The sequence below is a fragment of the Diadema setosum genome, chromosome 4, assembly GCF_964275005.1.
Source record: "Diadema setosum chromosome 4, eeDiaSeto1, whole genome shotgun sequence".
NCBI lineage: Eukaryota > Metazoa > Echinodermata > Echinoidea > Diadematoida > Diadematidae > Diadema > Diadema setosum.
The window spans coordinates 11126937-11150369 of NC_092688.1; the positions used below are offsets into that span (position 1 = coordinate 11126937).

The 23433-nt window shown below is 37.5% G+C and overlaps 1 protein-coding gene across 1 annotated transcript in view; it reads left to right on the plus strand.

Annotated features, from left to right (window-relative positions):
- LOC140226862 (SEC14-like protein 2) overlaps nt 1-23433 on the plus strand; it is a 29696-nt gene that overhangs the window by 3142 nt on the left and 3121 nt on the right. Inside the window, exons 2-8 of the mRNA XM_072307292.1 lie at nt 1263-1332; nt 2544-2587; nt 3962-4024; nt 5330-5423; nt 6568-6662; nt 7548-7643; nt 9226-9370. Coding sequence (XP_072163393.1) covers nt 1263-1332; nt 2544-2587; nt 3962-4024; nt 5330-5423; nt 6568-6662; nt 7548-7643; nt 9226-9370 — 607 coding nt within the window. The remainder of the gene's footprint in view (nt 1-1262; nt 1333-2543; nt 2588-3961; nt 4025-5329; nt 5424-6567; nt 6663-7547; nt 7644-9225; nt 9371-23433) is intronic.

The following is a 23433-nucleotide window of genomic DNA, read 5'->3' on the forward strand; positions in this document are numbered from 1 at the left end:
ACTCCAAGTCCGTGCCTCGAATACCATGAAGGGACAATTTGTAAAGAAGTATTTTGTGGTCGATGGTATCGAAGGCCTTGGACAAGTCCAGGAGTACACCTATAGTATTATTAAATTTATCAAAAGCTTTAGCTGTTTAGAGACTCTATCAAGGAACTGCATGAGATGTACTATGTGTTATTTTCTTGCTGAAAATCAAATTGATTATCAGAAATGATATCATGCTTATTAAGAAAATTCAAAAGTCTAAAGTAAATAACTTTTTCAAGTAATTTAGAAATAGTGGATAACAAAGATATTGGTCTATAATTACAGACGTCTTCCCTATCCCCTTTCTTAAAATTTGGAATGACCTTAGATACTTTCATAGCCTCGGGGACAATACCATTACTTAGAGACAAAATAAACACATGTACCAAGGGATCAACAATAATATGTATGGTATCTTTTAAAAGAATATTATCAATATTATCATAACCAGCACTTTTTTTAACTCTTTAAATTCCGAATTATATTATGTGTGGGAGCAAAAAAAAAAAAGAAGAAAAAAGATAAGGAGCTGGAATTAGGAGTTGTGCAATTGTGAGATCATTATGTTTGATCGAAGTAATACGGGGTGTTTCCTTATTTCTATTTATAGCAGTATCAATAACTTTCCAAGTATTTTGGGTATCATGTTAAAGAAAAATCTGATCACTGAAATAATTTCGCTTTGCACAACACAGTATTTGAGAAAAAACATTCTTAAATGAAATATATTTCTGATGAGATTCCTCAGTTCGTTTTATTTCATTTGCATAATACAAATTGTTTTTTCGGTTAATTGATTGCAACAAAGGACTTATATATATATATATATATATATATATATAGATATATATATATATATATAAACTATAGATTATATTAATGTCCAGCATTTTTTTTTAACTCATAAAAACATTTCATATATATGTGTGTATATATATTTCATTGAAAATTGTATTTCAGGGAATCACTTGGATATCACAAAACAAGAAAATCAAAAAAATTAGCGATAAAAGATAAGTGTGCTTATAGCCTGTGCCATGGTAAGACTGAGATTTTATTTGGCAAAATAGGCATAGTCCTTTTACAATATCTATTTATATACCAAAATAAATCAGGACTTGATAAACACTGAGTATGAGCAAATCCCAACATTTGATATATCATGTCTTCTGTTTGGGATTCCAGTCATTATAATGTTTTGTGTTTGTATGTTTTTTATGTTTCATCTCTAGCTGAAAACAAACTTGAGCGATGTACTAGAGCCTCGACACAACGACCACCTGCTTTTACGATTTTTGAGAGGTAAGACTGTGTCTCCGTTCTTCTTAAGCCAGAAGAAAAAAAAAACCGTGTATCTATCTTTTCATTCAAAATGTGAAAAGTGTTCTCGTGTTTTTTATTTTTTATTTCATAAAAATCATCAACGAAGCTATAGTGAACATATTTTGTTACTAACTATACCTTACCTTGTCAGGTGAATGGATTTGTTTTTTCCTATCATCCATATTCGGAATGACTCCATACAAATTAATTATGAAAGAAACTAAATTTAGATCCACGTTATTGCACCATCAGCTGGATTTTTAGGGTTATCAGTAATATTTGTTATAACTGTTGAGGATACTTGTCACAAACGTATATTATGTTTTCTCTAGAGAAGAGCTTTCAACCCAAGTGCTAATATCTTTCTTCTTCCCCATGTTTCTTCTTCTTTGTCTCTATGTCCTTTCTTCTTTTCTCTTCTTTTTCACTCCGTTTCTTCCCCATTTTTCTCCTTCTTTCCCTCTTTCTCTTTGCTTTCCTGTGTTGTTTTGCCAAGATTCCTAGTGATAAGCACAGACAGATTATGAGTCAATAATGCTACCTAAAGTTAATATGTTTACCTAATTTATCTTAGAAAATACTATCCTTTGAATGCGGAACTTCCTCAATGTGTAATTATCATCAGTGCTAGTTTTGACGGGTGCTACCAACAAGAATGTCTATGTAGTTTCATAATCATGATAATAGACTCCTTTTCTTTCCCTTTTATAATATGAAATTTATGCACGAATGGTATTATAACAACAACAAAAGAGGAACTATGCACACTTTGTCATGGTAACAAAAAAAAAAGAAGAAGTAATCATAACGATGGAAGAACACTGAAAAGAAAAGAAAACAACAGCAACATCAATATACAAATAAGGTGTTTTTTGTTTAATACATCTATGTACCATTGTACTGTGGCCATTGATATATAATGCTGATAATTACAAGCATACTATCAACAATATCAATTTTGTTTTAGGATGCAAAAGGAGCATATTGTAACATAGCAATACTATGGCACAGACACTCTGAAAAGAGAAGAAACTTCAGAATTCTATAAACTTATCCTCATTTAGGTCCGATTTTAATGCCAGTATATTCCTGGTATTTTGTTTGTTTGATATGATCATAATAAAGTCAGCTTAAATATTGATTGGAATCTCTCCTAAAGATATTCAGTGTTTGGTGTTTCCTAAATCTAGCACGGAGGTTTTCAGTGAAAAAGGCAGAGGCGATGTTCAGACAGGTGAGTACCAATAATACTCACTCTGCAGAATATTTGGACAAAAGTATAATCCGTTGGGTATTCTTTCGTGTTGTAGGGTCATGATTTTCTATTCTCTTATGATCTTTCTCTCTCTCTCTTATCCCCTTTTTCTCTTATTCTCGTTTTACTGCTTTTTAAAAGAAGATATAGCTTATATGAACTCTTACAGATACGTGTCTTATCGAGTTCCATAGGTTTGCAAACCAGAGAACTAAAGGAAGTATAATTGTGACGAATAAAAATCTCAAAATTGAATATCCTTACGTGACTCCCACAACGCCTCCATTTGTTTTTACTGTCCAGATGAAAATTATCGAATGCATCAATCATACAGCAATTATGAATATATTGATTTTTTTCGAGCCCACCGGAGGTGAGGGGAGACTATCAGGGATCGCCTGCGGCGTCTGTCCGTCCGTCGTCCATCCGTCGTCCGTCCGTAACGCTACAAAAACTTAAAGTACTTTGTACTGAGTGCTTCAAACTTGGAGTGAAGAGTGTTTATGCAAAGTTACGCATGTTACCAAACAGGAAGGTCACCTTAAGGTCAAAGGTCATAGGCAGGGATCAACAAACTTTAAAGGGCCAATGTTAAGTTTTTACGGCGCGTTTCGATTATGGCTCATAACTTTTGATTGGTATGTCCGTTTGTGACCAAACTTATATGGAAGGTGTCCCTTAGGAAGTTGAAAGTTGCCACAAGGTCAAAGTTCACAAACAGGGGGCAACGAACTTTTAGGGGTCAATGTTAAGCTTTTACGGCGCGTTTCGAATATGGCTTATAACTTTTGCTGGGTAGGGCTGTTTGCGACCAAACTTTGGTGGTAGATGTCTCTTGGGGAGTTGAAGATCACCACAAGGTCAAAGGTCAAAACAGGGGTCAACGAACTTTTAGGGACCGATGTTAAGTTACAAAGCTCTTGTTGTACTAACACTTTGCCTTGATTCCACTTTATAACAATCAAAGTTAGATTTTTACAAGTGTGTTGTGGTACATATGTGAGCGAGACACATTTTGGCACTTGCCTTGTTTATTACTTACGGCATCTTTTTTCTTTTTTTACCAATTACAACAATGATATATGAGCAAACCCATATTAAAGTAAAAAATGGGTTGTGCTTTTTTCACACAGGCAATTTGGGTCTTAGATGTCAATTGTACTGCATTCACCCATTTATATTAGCTGTGATTGTTAAGTTATCAAAATGATTAAAGTCGTAATAATGATAACAAAGAAAAGATAACACGACTGAGTTTATTCATAAATTTACTTCTCGCTTATGTGGCATTGGAGAGTCTCTTTTTTTCCTTCTATATCTCGTATTTTTTGTCGTCTGATTATCTTTATCCAGGACCTAACATGGCGGAGTCAGAACCGCATCGATACAATCCTGGAATGGTATGAGATGCCCGAAGTAAGTAAGAAGGTTTTACAAAATGCTGAAAATAGATAACAAGTGGAAAATACTTAATAAAAATATAAATGCCATTCTAATTTACCCTTTAAATTATATATATATATATATATATATATATATACATATACATATATATATACATACATACATAAGATAAACATACATGCATTTTATAGCTTACGAGACGTGTTTTCCTCAAGAAATAATTCCACCCCCCTCCCCTCCCTTCATGGCCATCTGCGAAGGATTTCAAAATGTATAAATTATTGTTAACATTGTAAACACGCTTGCGATAGCTACCTTTAGCTAACTCACAGAGTGAGTAAAGCAAGACATGTACTTTTGCTTGTACCTTTCTCACATTGTAATGTGTTAGATAGACATGTCCTAAATCTCAGTTACAATGCCTTCCTTAGCGGACTTTATTAATGACACGACTAATGTGCACGAGTGACTTTCAGTTTGGACAGCACCTTGCTATTAAACCTGATATGAAATTCCCATCACGTAATGCAATCCTCATTACACTATGCAATAGCCGTTAATACAATGATAAAGACAGACGATAAAGCTGGTTAGACTTTGAGTATAAAGGTGGTAATTTACATGAATTATTTGCCTCTTTCCTAATAGTGAGGAGTTTAACGAGACTCTTAGAAGAAAATTTTTAGTTATTATGTTTTTGATTTATTGTCCTTATCCTTCAAAACGAAAAAAAAAATCAAAATGGCAAAGCAAAACAGTATCCATAGAGTAAAGAGTAAATTGATATGCTAGTTAGACACACAAAATAACTGCTGTTCACGTGTTATAAGGGCCACGAAGTAATTTGTTGAGGATTATTGCAACGTGGTGTCGACATGATCTCTTTCGTAGAAATCAGACAAAATCCTGACAAAATTAAGAATTACAAAAATTTTCGAAAATATGCATAAAATAAATAAAGAAAAATACGGATGAACTTATTGTAACTTTTCCATATCAGGGGCGGATCCAAGAATTCAGTAAAGGGGAGACATCTTTTCAAAATTAAAGGGGACGCACCACCCCCCATATTTTTCTTTCTTTCGTTTGAACAAAAAAAAAAAAAAAAAAAAAAAAAAAAGAGGGGGCGCGCACCCGGTGTGCCCCCTCTGGATCCGCCACTGCGTACACTGGCATATGATGTGATTATGTGAACCTGTTATGCCGACTTATCAACATGATAGTGAGATGCTAATTTTGAAGTAAATGTAAACAAAAATGTGTGAAGTTTGAGTATCGTTGGAATGACAGTCCGCCCCTGATCATTGCCCTATCAAGGTTTGCCTGAAGTACTGGCCTGGAGGCGCCACAGGAGTGGACAAAGAAGGTCACATCGTTTGGATTTCTCCCATTGGCAACGTCGACCCGAAAGGTATGACCAGTTCACCTCCCTGGTATGACAGCATTTTGTCACAGCTTTGCATATTACTATCACACACACACACACACTAATATATAATCTATATACACTCAAGCGAGTATACATGAATACACATAAATACTGTACATTATGTAGGCCTACATATCGAGAAAGGACGAGATAAGCGTGCGTATGATAAATATGCAAAACATGATTGTACAAACATCTAAACTACATCAGGCCAGTATTAAAGGATCCTAAAATGTTACATAAATAATACAAAATTGTATGTTGTTGTGATGTTTTGATTTGACATAATGCATTTAAAGTGTAACTGTATACATCTTTTAAAGTGGACGTCGATAAAGTAATTAAGCCAGAAGAACAGAATGGTAGGCAAAATGTAACAAAAGCAAAATAATAAAAAAGGATAGGCACAGAATATCAGAAGTCTAAACGTATATACATATAACTGTATATGTATATATATATATATATATATACATATATATATATACATGCATATATATATATATACATATATATATATACATGCATATATATATATATATATACATATATATGCATATATATATATATATATATATATGTATATATATACATATATATATATATATATATATACATATACACATATATAGGCCTATATATATATATATATATATATGGCTACCAAGTACTGCTTTTGTACGCAACCAAGTTACATTGTTGAATCATCTTGTGTGCAGATGTCATTTTTTTTTATAAATATCATTCAACAATTTTTTTTTGCTTGAAAATTTGAAAGAACTTCTTCCTGAAGGGCATCTTTGCTACATGAGACCGACACTACAATAATAATAATAATAATAATAATAATAATAATAATAATAATAATAATAATAATAATGGAAGAAGGATACAAGACCGTTTTCATATAAAAGTTATCTGGCAACAGATTTTTAAGTAGCAATCGTATATATATATATATATAATTATTCTTTTTATATATGGCTGTTTGTGTGCTGATACATTATCCTCATGATGACTCTTTCAAGATAGGTATCAGCGTAAATCATGTAATAAGTTTTTGTTCGTATAATTGATATAACTAAAAGTTTTGCTGTTTCTGCAAAAATCGCATGTTCCCAAACAGGTCTCCTATTCTCCGTGAAAGCAGGTGATATTATCAAGACAAACATTTTCATTCTGGAACGACTTAAAAGAGAACAAGAGGCAGTTTCAAAAAAGGTGGGTTAGACTGTTCACTTCAGCTTGTTCGAGTCATCGTTCTAAGATTTAGAAAACCTATAAACATTATTGGTTCTCAAGTACGTGTAGGGCCTATACTTGATGGAAAGGGAAGAAAATCAATTATCACCATGGGCAGTTATTATATATCAGCACTTTTCAAAGTTCGCACAAGTCATTTCTGTCTTGTCGTTGTACCATGTTTTTGCGCTAATGTTCATATTTTGCTACAGTGTATTATTATGATTATAGTCAGGGAAACACAACCAAAGTGCATGTAAATGCAGCGAAAGCCGACCTAGATGAGATCAGAATTGTGTAAACCAAAACAAAGACAAAATCAGGACAATACAATAACCTGGATAGGTAATAAGCAATTGAATAACATTTCAATTGTAAAAAAAAAGAAAAGAGAAACACATTGCGAGAAAACATACTCTTGTGTTCGAATGACAGAGCGCGCTTAAAATTCACTTCTCATTTATTAATGCTCTATTATCATTCTAAAAAAGAAATGAACACTTCTATATTTGTTGACTTTCGGGGGTGGTGTGGCGTAAAGATTGCTATAGCATGCATTTTGTCCTTTCTAGGACCTATATTATCTGTATATATGAGTTTTATGATTTCAATATCATGATTAAAAGCAGCAATTCCTAATGATGTCATCATCGCTATATGAAGCAGTTCTTTTCTGATTGACTAATTAGTCAAAATGTTTGAATAGTGAATTACTTAATTGATTAATTGATTGAATTCTTGATTAGATTAACCTCATGATTTGATTGATTGATTGATTGATTGATTGATTGATTGATTGATTGATTGATTGATTGATTGATAAATTGATTGATTGATTGATTGGTTGATTGATTGATTATCCAGCTTGGTCGTCATATCGAAGGCCTAACATGGATTGTCGATCTCGAACATCTAGGCGTATCGCACATGTGGAAACCGGGTATGACTGTAATGACAGAGGTAAGAGCATGGATATTTATTCATCACTTGGAAGCACTTAATTTATTACACAGCGCAAAAAGAAAAAAAAATCGAATTGGTGGATATAAATCTACACTTCCACCAGCACAAGGAAACAGGCTTGTACAATTATAACAGAATTATGCAAGAAAAAAAAGACCAAAGGAAGTTGAAGGAATGCATAAAAAAAAAGAACAGACCAAACGTGGTAACAATATCACGTAAGACTGTACTGTTTATGGCAATTAAGATTGATCTATAACACTATGACTTTTTCTTCGTAGATAATTTCTTTCTGCTTTTTGTTTCTTGTTTTTTGTGTTGTATTTTTGCCAAGACAATTTTTTCTTCTGCTTAACTCTTTATGAGCCATGATATGAATCCCCCGTGTGCCACATTATTTTGAGACACCAAAGTAGTCATGCTTTGAGAAAATATTATGTTTTCCAAATCCTTGTAAATTCTATAGATTTCTGTTAAGCTGGACATTAGTGAGCGAAGTTGTAGAGAAAATACCAAGCTTTGCTTTGATGAAAATGCTATGACAAATCGATGATTGCCTTTGTTTGAAATGTTCAATTGCTATATTACAGTAAAGGCATGACTTTTGCACACAAAACAGTGGCAGAAACCAATCACCACATAAAATGGAAGCTTTATGTGAGACGAACGGAAGCTATAGAGAAAAGCTTTCATTGCACCGTGGCATTTGGCAATTTTTTTCATCGGTTTGGGCGGGTTTGTGGGTTTGACCAGAATATGCGAAGTTGGCACGCCGTCGACTGAGTTGGGTGTGTGAACGTGGCACATAAAGAGTTAATTTCCCCCAAACACACACACACACGCACAAATTAAAGGTCCTGTTTACCTTTAGGAACAGTGATTTACAAACTGTTCAAGATATGACATTCAATGCATAATGTGTAGGTCTGTTGTACCACGAAACATCCTATCATATACAATTTCGCGGTAAAGCTAGGGTGTGTACAGTTCTGATATTCAGAAACCACTCTATGAGATGTCGAAGAGCATGCAGTTCTAAGGGGTATCAAAAGGTTATTCGATGAAAATCGGTTTTGAAATGGCTGAGATATCCCAAAACAAGGTGAAACAAAGAGATCCTAATAAAGTTGTGGCATGTCGCCTTTTATTATTAACACTTTTTTGGATATCTCAGCCATTTGAAAACCAATTTTCATCAAATAAACGTTGAATCCTTCTTAAAATTACATGCTCTTTCATACAATTCATAAGAGGCTTTTCATTATCTCACTTAGGAATGTTCAAAACATGAATCCCCACCTCAACCAGTACTGTACAGTCCCTTTAAAATATAAGGAGATATCTGCATTTTTCTCAATAAACCATAACAGTGTAGACGGTTTACTCTGGAAATATTTTTATTTTAAATGTTGTTCACATTTTTGCATATTATTTTAACAATATGTTTAACATCGATTTTACTGATTCAAATTTTTACGGTGGTTGTTTTTATCCCTAACACACATTTTAGAACTATTCTAAAGCACTAAATGCTGGATTGAATTTATTTCATCTTCAAATGGTAAATTATACCTCTAAGGTCGCTGGGCTGTTTGAACAACACTACCCGGAACTGATTCACCGTCTATTTCTCGTCAGGCCGACGAAGTTTTTCCCAGCTGTCTACTTCATCCTGAAGCCTTTCCTCAGTGAAGGGACGCGAGAAAAGATCAAAGTCATCGGAGGTAATCATTTACCATGTATATATGAGTTAGCTATTGGATTAACAATGATAAGAACAATATTTCTTTCGTTTTTTTAGCTTAAGTTTGAGTCACTTCTTAGTAGAATAGAGTGTTCAGTGCATCATTCTATCTAGTTCTATAAAGTCATATCAACATGTCAGGGTTTTTTTTTTTTTTAAATTCATGAAATTCTTCCGTTGAGATGTTTTCATTGCAACTGATTGACAAATTGCCCCACATCGACGTAAATAAGCACTGAATTGATCAGTGTTTTAGTAGTAGCCATGATAAAAAAATCATGGGCGTACATACTCGAGCAGGATTCGAACCTACGACCTCCTGATCACCGGACAGGCGTCATCTCCACTAGACCAACCGAGCTTTCGCCCGACAGCAAGTGTTGGTTCTAATCCTTACAGCATGCAGCGGGTACTGCTTTGTTATTTAAATTCATGAAATTCTTCCGTCGAGATGTTTTCATTGCAACTGATTGACAAATTGCCCCACATCGACGTAAATAAGCACTGAATTGATCAGTGTTTTAGTAGTAGCCATGATAAAAAAATCATGGGCGTACATACTCGAGCAGGATTCGAACCTACGACCTCCTGATCACCGGACAGGCGTCATCTCCACTAGACCAACCGAGCTTTCGCCCGACAGCAAGTGTTGGTTCTAATCCTTACAGCATGCAGCGGGTACTGCTTTGTTATTTAAATTCATGAAATTCTTCCGTCGAGATGTTTTCATTGCAACTGATTGACAAATTGCCCCACATCGACGTAAATAAGCACTGAATTGATCAGTGTTTTAGTAGTAGCCATGATAAAAAAATCATGGGCGTACATACTCGAGCAGGATTCGAACCTACGACCTCCTGATCACCGGACAGGCGTCATCTCCACTAGACCAACCGAGCTTTCGCCCGACAGCAAGTGTTGGTTCTAATCCTTACAGCATGCAGCGGGTACTGCTTTGTTATTTAAATTCATGAAATTCTTCCGTCGAGATGTTTTCATTGCAACTGATTGACAAATTGCCCCACATCGACGTAAATAAGCACTGAATTGATCAGTGTTTTAGTAGTAGCCATGATAAAAAAAAAAATCATGGGCGTACATACTCGAGCAGGATTCGAACCTACGACCTCCTGATCACCGGACAGGCGTCATCTCCACTAGACCAACCGAGCTTTCGCCCGACAGCAAGTGTTGGTTCTAATCCTTACAGCATGCAGCGGGTACTGCTTTGTTATTTAAATTCATGAAATTCTTCCGTCGAGATGTTTTCATTGCAACTGATTGACAAATTGCCCCACATCGACGTAAATAAGCACTGAATTGATCAGTGTTTTAGTAGTAGCCATGATAAAAAATCATGGGCGTACATACTCGAGCAGGATTCGAACCTACGAGGTCCTGATCACCGGACAGGCGTCATCTCCACTAGACCAACCGAGCTTTCGCCCGACAGCAAGTGTTGGTTCTAATCCTTACAGCATGCAGCGGGTACTGCTTTGTTATTTAAATTCATGAAATTCTTCCGTCGAGATGTTTTCATTGCAACTGATTGACAAATTGCCCCACATCGACGTAAATAAGCACTGAATTGATCAGTGTTTTAGTAGTAGCCATGATAAAAAAATCATGGGCGTACATACTCGAGCAGGATTCGAACCTACGACCTCCTGATCACCGGACAGGCGTCATCTCCACTAGACCAACCGAGCTTTCGCCCGACAGCAAGTGTTGGTTCTAATCCTTACAGCATGCAGCGGGTACTGCTTTGTTATTTAAATTCATGAAATTCTTCCGTCGAGATGTTTTCATTGCAACTGATTGACAAATTGCCCCACATCGACGTAAATAAGCACTGAATTGATCAGTGTTTTAGTAGTAGCCATGATAAAAAAATCATGGGCGTACATACTCGAGCAGGATTCGAACCTACGACCTCCTGATCACCGGACAGGCGTCATCTCCATTAGACCAACCGAGCTTTCGCCCGACAGCAAGTGTTGGTTCTAATCCTTACAGCATGCAGCGGGTACTGCTTTGTTATTTAAATTCATGAAATTCTTCCGTCGAGATGTTTTCATTGCAACTGATTGACAAATTGCCCCACATCGACGTAAATAAGCACTGAATTGATCAGTGTTTTAGTAGTAGCCATGATAAAAAAATCATGGGCGTACATACTCGAGCAGGATTCGAACCTACGACCTCCTGATCACCGGACAGGCGTCATCTCCACTAGACCAACCGAGCTTTCGCCCGACAGCAAGTGTTGGTTCTAATCCTTACAGCATGCAGCGGGTACTGCTTTGTTATTTAAATTCATGAAATTCTTCCGTCGAGATGTTTTCATTGCAACTGATTGACAAATTGCCCCACATCGACGTAAATAAGCACTGAATTGATCAGTGTTTTAGTAGTAGCCATGATAAAAATCATGGGCGTACATACTCGAGCAGGATTCGAACCTACGACCTCCTGATCACCGGACAGGCGTCATCTCCACTAGACCAACCGAGCTTTCGCCCGACAGCAAGTGTTGGTTCTAATCCTTACAGCATGCAGCGGGTACTGCTTTGTTATTTAAATTCATGAAATTCTTCCGTCGAGATGTTTTCATTGCAACTGATTGACAAATTGCCCCACATCGACGTAAATAAGCACTGAATTGATCAGTGTTTTAGTAGTAGCCATGATAAAAAAATCATGGGCGTACATACTCGAGCAGGATTCGAACCTACGACCTCCTGATCACCGGACAGGCGTCATCTCCACTAGACCAACCGAGCTTTCGCCCGACAGCAAGTGTTGGTTCTAATCCTTACAGCATGCAGCGGGTACTGCTTTGTTATTTAAATTCATGAAATTCTTCCGTCGAGATGTTTTCATTGCAACTGATTGACAAATTGCCCCACATCGACGTAAATAAGCACTGAATTGATCAGTGTTTTAGTAGTAGCCATGATAAAAAAATCATGGGCGTACATACTCGAGCAGGATTCGAACCTACGACCTCCTGATCACCGGACAGGCGTCATCTCCACTAGACCAACCGAGCTTTCGCCCGACAGCAAGTGTTGGTTCTAATCCTTACAGCATGCAGCGGGTACTGCTTTGTTATTTAAATTCATGAAATTCTTCCGTCGAGATGTTTTCATTGCAACTGATTGACAAATTGCCCCACATCGACGTAAATAAGCACTGAATTGATCAGTGTTTTAGTAGTAGCCATGATAAAAAAATCATGGGCGTACATACTCGAGCAGGATTCGAACCTACGACCTCCTGATCACCGGACAGGCGTCATCTCCACTAGACCAACCGAGCTTTCGCCCGACAGCAAGTGTTGGTTCTAATCCTTACAGCATGCAGCGGGTACTGCTTTGTTATTTAAATTCATGAAATTCTTCCGTCGAGATGTTTTCATTGCAACTGATTGACAAATTGCCCCACATCGACGTAAATAAGCACTGAATTGATCAGTGTTTTAGTAGTAGCCATGATAAAAAAATCATGGGCGTACATACTCGAGCAGGATTCGAACCTACGACCTCCTGATCACCGGACAGGCGTCATCTCCATTAGACCAACCGAGCTTTCGCCCGACAGCAAGTGTTGGTTCTAATCCTTACAGCATGCAGCGGGTACTGCTTTGTTATTTAAATTCATGAAATTCTTCCGTCGAGATGTTTTCATTGCAACTGATTGACAAATTGCCCCACATCGACGTAAATAAGCACTGAATTGATCAGTGTTTTAGTAGTAGCCATGATAAAAAAATCATGGGCGTACATACTCGAGCAGGATTCGAACCTACGACCTCCTGATCACCGGACAGGCGTCATCTCCACTAGACCAACCGAGCTTTCGCCCGACAGCAAGTGTTGGTTCTAATCCTTACAGCATGCAGCGGGTACTGCTTTGTTATTTAAATTCATGAAATTCTTCCGTCGAGATGTTTTCATTGCAACTGATTGACAAATTGCCCCACATCGACGTAAATAAGCACTGAATTGATCAGTGTTTTAGTAGTAGCCATGATAAAAATCATGGGCGTACATACTCGAGCAGGATTCGAACCTACGACCTCCTGATCACCGGACAGGCGTCATCTCCACTAGACCAACCGAGCTTTCGCCCGACAGCAAGTGTTGGTTCTAATCCTTACAGCATGCAGCGGGTACTGCTTTGTTATTTAAATTCATGAAATTCTTCCGTCGAGATGTTTTCATTGCAACTGATTGACAAATTGCCCCACATCGACGTAAATAAGCACTGAATTGATCAGTGTTTTAGTAGTAGCCATGATAAAAAAATCATGGGCGTACATACTCGAGCAGGATTCGAACCTACGACCTCCTGATCACCGGACAGGCGTCATCTCCACTAGACCAACCGAGCTTTCGCCCGACAGCAAGTGTTGGTTCTAATCCTTACAGCATGCAGCGGGTACTGCTTTGTTATTTAAATTCATGAAATTCTTCCGTCGAGATGTTTTCATTGCAACTGATTGACAAATTGTCCCACATCGACGTAAATAAGCACTGAATTGATCAGTGTTTTAGTAGTAGCCATGATAAAAAATCATGGGCGTACATACTCGAGCAGGATTCGAACCTACGACCTCCTGATCACCGGACAGGCGTCATCTCCACTAGACCAACCGAGCTTTCGCCCGACAGCAAGTGTTGGTTCTAATCCTTACAGCATGCAGCGGGTACTGCTTTGTTATTTAAATTCATGAAATTCTTCCGTCGAGATGTTTTCATTGCAACTGATTGACAAATTGCCCCACATCGACGTAAATAAGCACTGAATTGATCAGTGTTTTAGTAGTAGCCATGATAAAAAAATCATGGGCGTACATACTCGAGCAGGATTCGAACCTACGACCTCCTGGTCACCGGACAGGCGTCATCTCCACTAGTGGAGATGACGCCTGTCCGGTGATCAGGAGGTCGTAGGTTCGAATCCTGCTCGAGTATGTACGCCCATGATTTTTTTATCATGGCTACTACTAAAACACTGATCAATTCAGTGCTTATTTACGTCGATGTGGGGCAATTTGTCAATCAGTTGCAATGAAAACATCTCGACGGAAGAATTTCATGAATTTAAATAACAAAGCGGTACCCGCTGCATGCTGTAAGGATTAGAACCAACACTTGCTGTCGGGCGAAAGCTCGGTTGGTCTAGTGGAGATGACGCCTGTCCGGTGATCAGGAGGTCGTAGGTTCGAATCCTGCTCGAGTATGTACGCCCATGATTTTTTATCATGGCTACTACTAAAACACTGATCAATTCAGTGCTTATTTACGTCGATGTGGGACAATTTGTCAATCAGTTGCAATGAAAACATCTCGACGGAAGAATTTCATGAATTTAAATAACAAAGCAGTACCCGCTGCATGCTGTAAGGATTAGAACCAACACTTGCTGTCGGGCGAAAGCTCGGTTGGTCTAGTGGAGATGACGCCTGTCCGGTGATCAGGAGGTCGTAGGTTCGAATCCTGCTCGAGTATGTACGCCCATGATTTTTTATCATGGCTACTACTAAAACACTGATCAATTCAGTGCTTATTTACGTCGATGTGGGGCAATTTGTCAATCAGTTGCAATGAAAACATCTCGACGGAAGAATTTCATGAATTTAAATAACAAAGCAGTACCCGCTGCATGCTGTAAGGATTAGAACCAACACTTGCTGTCGGGCGAAAGCTCGGTTGGTCTAGTGGAGATGACGCCTGTCCGGTGATCAGGAGGTCGTAGGTTCGAATCCTACTCGAGTATGTACGCCCATGATTTTTTTTATCATGGCTACTACTAAAACACTGATCAATTCAGTGCTTATTTACGTCGATGTGGGGCAATTTGTCAATCAGTTGCAATGAAAACATCTCGACGGAAGAATTTCATGAATTTAAATAACAAAGCAGTACCCGCTGCATGCTGTAAGGATTAGAACCAACACTTGCTGTCGGGCGAAAGCTCGGTTGGTCTAGTGGAGATGACGCCTGTCCGGTGATCAGGAGGTCGTAGGTTCGAATCCTGCTCGAGTATGTACGCCCATGATTTTTTTATCATGGCTACTACTAAAACACTGATCAATTCAGTGCTTATTTACGTCGATGTGGGGCAATTTGTCAATCAGTTGCAATGAAAACATCTCGACGGAAGAATTTCATGAATTTAAATAACAAAGCAGTACCCGCTGCATGCTGTAAGGATTAGAACCAACACTTGCTGTCGGGCGAAAGCTCGGTTGGTCTAGTGGAGATGACGCCTGTCCGGTGATCAGGAGGTCGTAGGTTCGAATCCTGCTCGAGTATGTACGCCCATGATTTTTTTATCATGGCTACTACTAAAACACTGATCAATTCAGTGCTTATTTACGTCGATGTGGGGCAATTTGTCAATCAGTTGCAATGAAAACATCTCGACGGAAGAATTTCATGAATTTAAATAACAAAGCAGTACCCGCTGCATGCTGTAAGGATTAGAACCAACACTTGCTGTCGGGCGAAAGCTCGGTTGGTCTAGTGGAGATGACGCCTGTCCGGTGATCAGGAGGTCGTAGGTTCGAATCCTGCTCGAGTATGTACGCCCATGATTTTTTTATCATGGCTACTACTAAAACACTGATCAATTCAGTGCTTATTTACGTCGATGTGGGGCAATTTGTCAATCAGTTGCAATGAAAACATCTCGACGGAAGAATTTCATGAATTTAAATAACAAAGCAGTACCCGCTGCATGCTGTAAGGATTAGAACCAACACTTGCTGTCGGGCGAAAGCTCGGTTGGTCTAGTGGAGATGACGCCTGTCCGGTGATCAGGAGGTCGTAGGTTCGAATCCTGCTCGAGTATGTACGCCCATGATTTTTTTATCATGGCTACTACTAAAACACTGATCAATTCAGTGCTTATTTACGTCGATGTGGGGCAATTTGTCAATCAGTTGCAATGAAAACATCGCTGGTGTTTTCACGAACCGGCACAGCCGGCCCCGGAGCCGCGAAAGTAAGTTTCGAGATAATCGCGTTTGAAGTTTTTGCCTTTGCAAAATCCATGATTGCGCCTATATTTCACGTCCAGTTACCTAAATATCTCACTGCACGACAGATTAGGAGTTGTTTGTGTGTTTCATGTTCTTGGTTCATCGTGAAAAACAAAAGTTTCGTTGAAATATCGGGCAAAATCCGTCGTGCCGGTTCGTGAAAACACAAAAACACGTAAACAACGCTTCCAATATTTTCACGAACCGGCACCGTCGGCCGTGCCGCTTCGATTCTTCGCGCATGGTGCGGATTTCATTTTTCACGAAGTGACACCATCGGCGCGCACGCGCTGCGCGTTAGGTTATCTTCATCATTTCTCATAGCCGCGCGCGCACATAATCGAGCGCACGCATTAGCGATGCTCCTTTGTATACTAGTGATATGAATTGGGTATCAAGATTTTGTTTGATACTTTTTTTTTCTTTCCCCCTTCTAAATCTCTCATCCATTCGCAGAAAGGCATTATTATTGAGTTGTTCTTCATTATATCACAAATTGATCATTGCTCTCAGCTCATTGCATCGGTCTTTCTGCACATTATTTCGAATCATAATTTTCAAGATTCACTCTCTTCCTCGGAGCATTACTGTATCTCGTGCTATAACCACGAAGCATGTTGTTTTCGAATATGAAATGTAATCAGTTTGCTCTATTGCTTTGTGAATGTGTCATTCTTGTAAAGAAAATAATTCTGTGCTGGTAATACTCTCTTTCACTCTCTTTTCCACCCTTTCTTTCGCTTTCTTTCTCTCTCTCCCTCACACACACGCAAACACACACATACACACAAACAAACACACAATCCCTCTCTGTATTCATTTCCTACACGTGACACCTTACAAAACTTTTTAAAGTACATAAAAACTAAATGAGCTTTACTTGGGTATCTTTTCTCATTCATAGATTTATTACCACGTGTGTACACGAGTTTTAAATATGGCTTTTCAATAAACTATACGTGGATCATACTACTCATATAATGCAGATTCCAACTTGAATGAAGTAAAGGTACAGTTCATTACCTTTCATTTATTTTTCAGATGTAACGAAGGTTTCTGTTATGTTCTAACATTTATACCAAGCTCTGTATGTATCATCCACCTTGATGATATCTATATTTCATGGCATTCAGGGTACTACAATATTTCATTTTTTTTTTTTTTGTAGATTCAAAAATGTTATTCAGACGTATGAGACTAGACTGACTCTTGCCTTTAAAGCCCCAAAATCTTACAAAATAATGACCAAAATGTTCCACCTCCTTCCATATCCCATCACCTAACTTCAACCTGGTCAAATGCTGTTTACCAAACATTGACTTTATAATCAATCTAGAATTTGATGATATGAATACAAGTACATAATTACAAAGACACTAGCTGATTTGGTATGGATAACCTTCTTCATATTAAAGGCAATACAATGTCGTAGACAGTGACTGAACTAATTGATGTTTAAAGTGCGGTGACAGTTCACAAAGTGTATTATAAATCTTCTGCAAGCAGTCTTGATCTTCCCTAATTTTGTAAAAGTTTGTAAGCACTCATATTATGCACAGTATGTGCCTGAAATTTTATTCATTACCATACCATGTTATTTTGCAAGATAAAAAATTCTCATGTTTCCCTTTCTTTTCTCTCACTGCTAGAGGATACCATATACAAAGTTCCTTATCTAAGCTCAGTAAGAAGTGGCTATCAGATCTGCATTTACTCATTATTGTTTCAAAAGTAAAATCCACAAAAATATACAATATAAAAAGACATAGATAATGATGTCTAGGCCATAATTTCTGATGTGGACACAGACTGCAATAATATGGCTATGTACTGCAGTACATCTATCATCCAAGAAAACATTTTCTGTCAAAATTTATTAGGCATTTTTTAGTTGCAGAGAGAGAGCAAGCAGAGGAAATGTAAGCATCCAATTGTTTATATCCCTCTTGCAGTCTACTAATACCTTTCTAACTTGCACAACTTGACTTGACTTGGTCCTGACTTTAGTTTATGTCTGCTGTGGGTGTCACAGGTGCTGGGGTAGGCATAATTTAAAAATACTGAAAATTGTTTATGGGTTTGGCCTAATGGTGGCTGGGCTAAGGGAGACAAAATGAATAGTTTGATGGGAGAGCTGGTTCATAAACAAAGTAAAAGAAGAGACATCTATATAGTATTTGACATAGCTATGGTTTTGTTGTGAAAAGCACTGTTTAAAGTCAGAGAGGGGAAGCATAATACAGTGGAAATTGAGGATGGCATCATTGTGACAAAGCAGTATAGAGAGACCCGTGGATTGATGGTTATCAAGAGTAATATCAGTGAATAAGGTGACAGTGAGAGATACTGTATGTAGGATTAATGTCCCTTAATGTCTCCTTGATTCTTTCACATACAATAATTTGAAAATTTGAGACTTTACTGATAAACGCACAGCAGTACATTCAGTTCATGGTTTCTTAATGTGACATGTTGATCTTGTCATTAATTACTTTGTGGATTGTCAGTCAAACAGATACAGAGATTACAAGCTATTCCAAACTCTGCTGCAAGAGTAGTGTCCAAATTAAAAAAAAAGAAATGAACAAAAATTTCACCAGTGCTAAGAAGCTTGCACTAGCTTCCAGTCAAAATTCATATACAGATCAAATTGTTGATATTAACTTTTGAATCCACACTATTTGAAGAACTACTTTAAATAGGAAACACACCAGAGAGAAACCTTCGTTCAAAAGGTAGTGACTTATTTGTTATTCTGAATAAAAAAGCAATGGCATACATTTGCTTGTAATGTCTCTACCATTACAGTCTAAACGTGAAAAAAGGTATCATTGTAATTGCAATTGCATGTTTTTGTTCAATCATTTCTATCCTTGAGCACAAAAGGCATAATACAGAATGTTTCCATATGCTATATAAGCACTGTTGATTATTACAATTATTACTATTTTTATTGTTATGATTATGATTATGATGATTATTATCATTATTATTATTATTATTATCATTACTAAAAATGATGTCCTACTTTATGACACCACTACCCCCCCCCCCCCATTTTTGCACACATACAAACCCAAAGTCATTAAATAGAAAATCAAAAAGAACATCAAAATATTCTGCTAGAACCTGCCTGTCCGTTCATAAAGCACACACTCTTGTGAAAAGTTTGATGCTGCTGTGTGGAGCAACTCTGTGATTGTGGTGAAATATTGCTATGATCTCCTTCCACAATGATCCCATGGCTTGGATTTTAGTGCAGATGTTCAGCTCAGCCACCCTAGTCATTTGTAGCTGTTTCGGGTTTCTCTTGGCTTTCTCCAGTAGACAGTTGTTATCTGCTTCTCTCCCTATGCAAAGAGGAACAATTGTTTTTCACAGACAATGTTACTTCTCCATTGCAGAGGAGAATGATGACATTTGATACAACAGTCATAACATACTTCTTAATTAATTTTACACATTTCTAAAACTACACCGATTTCCCTAAGAAAATAATTATATGATAATGTTCCTTTCATATCAACACTTTGGTAATGTTTTACTCAAAAGTGCTAATGCATTTTTTTCTAATCATAAAGTTTAAATCAATGTGACAATGTGCATAACAAGACTGTAGTAGGATTACACCTAATTGTCCATTGACACTGGATTTTCTTAGTAATTGTCTATGACAAAATAAAACCAAATACTACATGAAAAGGTGTTGCATGGATTGCTGTTTATTGATCTTGCTCACCTTTAGCATGGTGCACAATGTAACCTTTGAGTGCAGTAAGAAGAGGATGCTACGCCAGACGAAATGGTGAATGAACATATTGTTGACTAGAATCAGGAGCAGAACTAAAGTAAAGAATAAAGAAAGCAGGACATCACAAGTAAAAATCAGTGACACAGTCAATTCCATGTAAGTAATGTCTCAGACATTTGACTTCTGAGTGAACAAAGAAAAAAACACATTGACATGAGTAAAACTATAAATGTATATTGAGACAGTTCATTTTCATCGTCTCTGCCAAGAATTTGTCATACAGTATGTGCCATTGACTTTTGCAAAGTTGATGGTATCTCATATCAGTACAGAGTGTATAACTGTTCTTCCTCATCTCCCTTGTCCCCCCCCCCCCAATAAAAAAATAAAAACACAACAATAATCAAACTAACAATAAAAAACTACAGTTACAACAGTCCTGAAAGATACATGACACTGAAGAAATGCATACTGCTACCACATCAAAATGAGACTGAGGGACAGCATTGCCTTTATACCAAAATGCAACATGACTACAGATAATTAGATGTCAAAATGTTGGATTCCATGTTATGTCAGTGCTTCACATTCATAAAACTACAAATACAGTTGTAATTAAAGAAAGAGTAAGACAAAACAATTATTTCAGTATGTGGCAAATCATATTAGGAATATTATTATTACTAGTAGTGTGCCTGCACTGTGTATTACACACTGGTCTGTCTAATTTACTCTAAATCCTTGACAGATAGCAATGTAACTTACGGTTCTTGTTCCAGCTTGAGATGATAGGAGAAATCTGCAGGAATGTGGTAGGGAGTACAATACTGTAAAGTAGCCCATCATCGAAGGACAGCACTCATTTCATTCCAGTCTGCAAGTTGTTGGGTTGTCCACACAAATGCCTTAATATCTGTTTGTAATGGAAGATGAATGAAAGATGTCAGTCACATGAAACTCTATCACTACCAGTTCTGTAAGATCATAAAATTGATGCACAGATTTGCAAAACATCACACTGCCCCTCCCCCCCCCCCCCCCTCCCCATTCTTTTCAGGTCTATATTCTACAGCTTACCAAAATCTGAAGTTTATGAACGTCTCTCTGGTTTAATTTTACAATTTGCCCAGCTCCGAATCCCTAGCCTCCATCCCCCCCCCCAAAAAAAAAAAAAAACCTCTGTGTTTCAAAGAACCATAGATTGTAGAAAATCAAAACAAACAAAATGAAAAATCGCAAACTAAGGCAAAAGTACTTGCCACATATAGGCCAATTACGTCTACATTGAGGCTTTTAGGCTCATAATATAGCATGATAGAACAATTTATGAATTCATGTGCTGAGCATAAACGTTGCACAGGAGTTTTTTTTTTTTTTTTTTTGCTTGTTGTCTATCCATTATTCCAAATCAAATTTGCTGGTACGGTATTCTTGACAACATTATCAAACTCTTCATTGTTGTTGGTAACGCCTCAATTTAGACAGGGAGGTGGGAAGAGGACCTCCCTGATTTAACGTTAGACTTTTAGCAGAAGTAATTCTAAAATCATTTTTTTTTTTCATTGAGAATTCAAAGTTAATCAAAACAATTATTTTAGTATGTGGCAAATCATATTAGTAATATTATTACTACTAGTAGTGTGCCTGCACTGTCTATTACACACTGGTCTGTCTAATTTACTCTAAATCCTTGACAGATAGCAATGTAACTTACGGGTCTTGTTCCAGCTTGAGATGATAGGAGAAATCTGCAGGAATGCGGTATGGAGTACAATACTGCAAAGTAGCCCATCATCGAAGGACAGCACTCATTTCATTCCAGTCTGCAAGTTGTTGGGTTGTCCACACAAAGGCCTCAATATCTGTTTGTAATGGAAGATGAATGAAAGATGTCAGTCACATGAAACTCCATCACTACCAGCTCTGTAAGATCATAAAATTGATGCACAGATTTGCAAAACATCACACTGCCCCCCCCCCCCCAATCCCTTTCAGGTCTATATTGTACGGCTTACCAGAATCTGAAGTTTATGAACAATGAACATCTCTTTGGTTTAATTTTACAATTTGCCCAGCTCCCAATCCCCAGCCTCCACCCCCCCCCCCCCCCGAAAAAAAAACCCCTAGTGTTTCAAAGAACCATAGATTGTAGAAAATCAAAACAAACAAAACGAAAAATTGCAAACTAAGGCAAAAGTACTTGCCACGTATAGGCCAATTACGACCAAATTGAGGCTTTTAGGCTCATAATATAGCATGATAGAACAATTTATGAATTCAGGTGCTGAGCAAAAACGTTGCATTTTGCTTAATTGTTGTCTATCCAAATCAAATTTGCTGTTACGGTATTCTCGACAACATTATCAAAGTCTTCATTGTTGTTGGTAACGCCTGAATTTAGACAGGGAGGTGGGAAGAGGACCTCCCTGATTTAATGTTAAGACTTTTAGCAGAAGTAACTCTAAAATCATTTTTTTTTTTCATTGAGAATTCAAAGGTAGTCAGTGAAATAACATCACTTTTAGAGTAACCTGAACAGGTAACCTGGACAGGTCAAGAACACTATTAACACTGTAACACTGTTAACTATCTTAATTAGATCTTGAAGTTGTAGGCCTAGATATAGACTCCCTTAAATGGATCTAAATTCCAGGAAGGTTCAGACATAAGCAAGATAAGAGAGTTAAATCAGTCTACCTGCCACCTGGGAAGTAGGTCGTTGCATTACATATTTGAGCTCGTAATACAGGAAAAAAATAAAACTTCACAATATATCACCAGTTAGTGCGTTTAAGATTCGATGCAAATGTGAGACGTGTTCATTTGACTTTAGTTCGAATGACTTTCCCTGCCTATTCTCCACTTACACCGAATAATAGATGTGGGACTGCACACGTAGATAACGAACCTAGGACAGCACCAAACGAAGTCAATGTGATCTGCAAGAATACATATTTACGCTGTTTTGATATTCTAATCCCTCATTCATAAATCTACATTCAAGAATGTGAAAAATTCGAACAATTAAAGTGTCAATACAGAGCGAAATGTAACTTTACCGATTTCATCCGTCCAGTTTCCGTTGCTCTGAGCGCAGCCATTTTAGACGCGCGCGTACGAGGACGTTTGGCGGATAAATGATTTATGATGACGTCCGGCGTATACGCACCATCAACCCGCGATCGTGCCACTTCGTGAAAATCGTAGACCGACCAGTCGAAGTTTTCACGAAGTGACACGG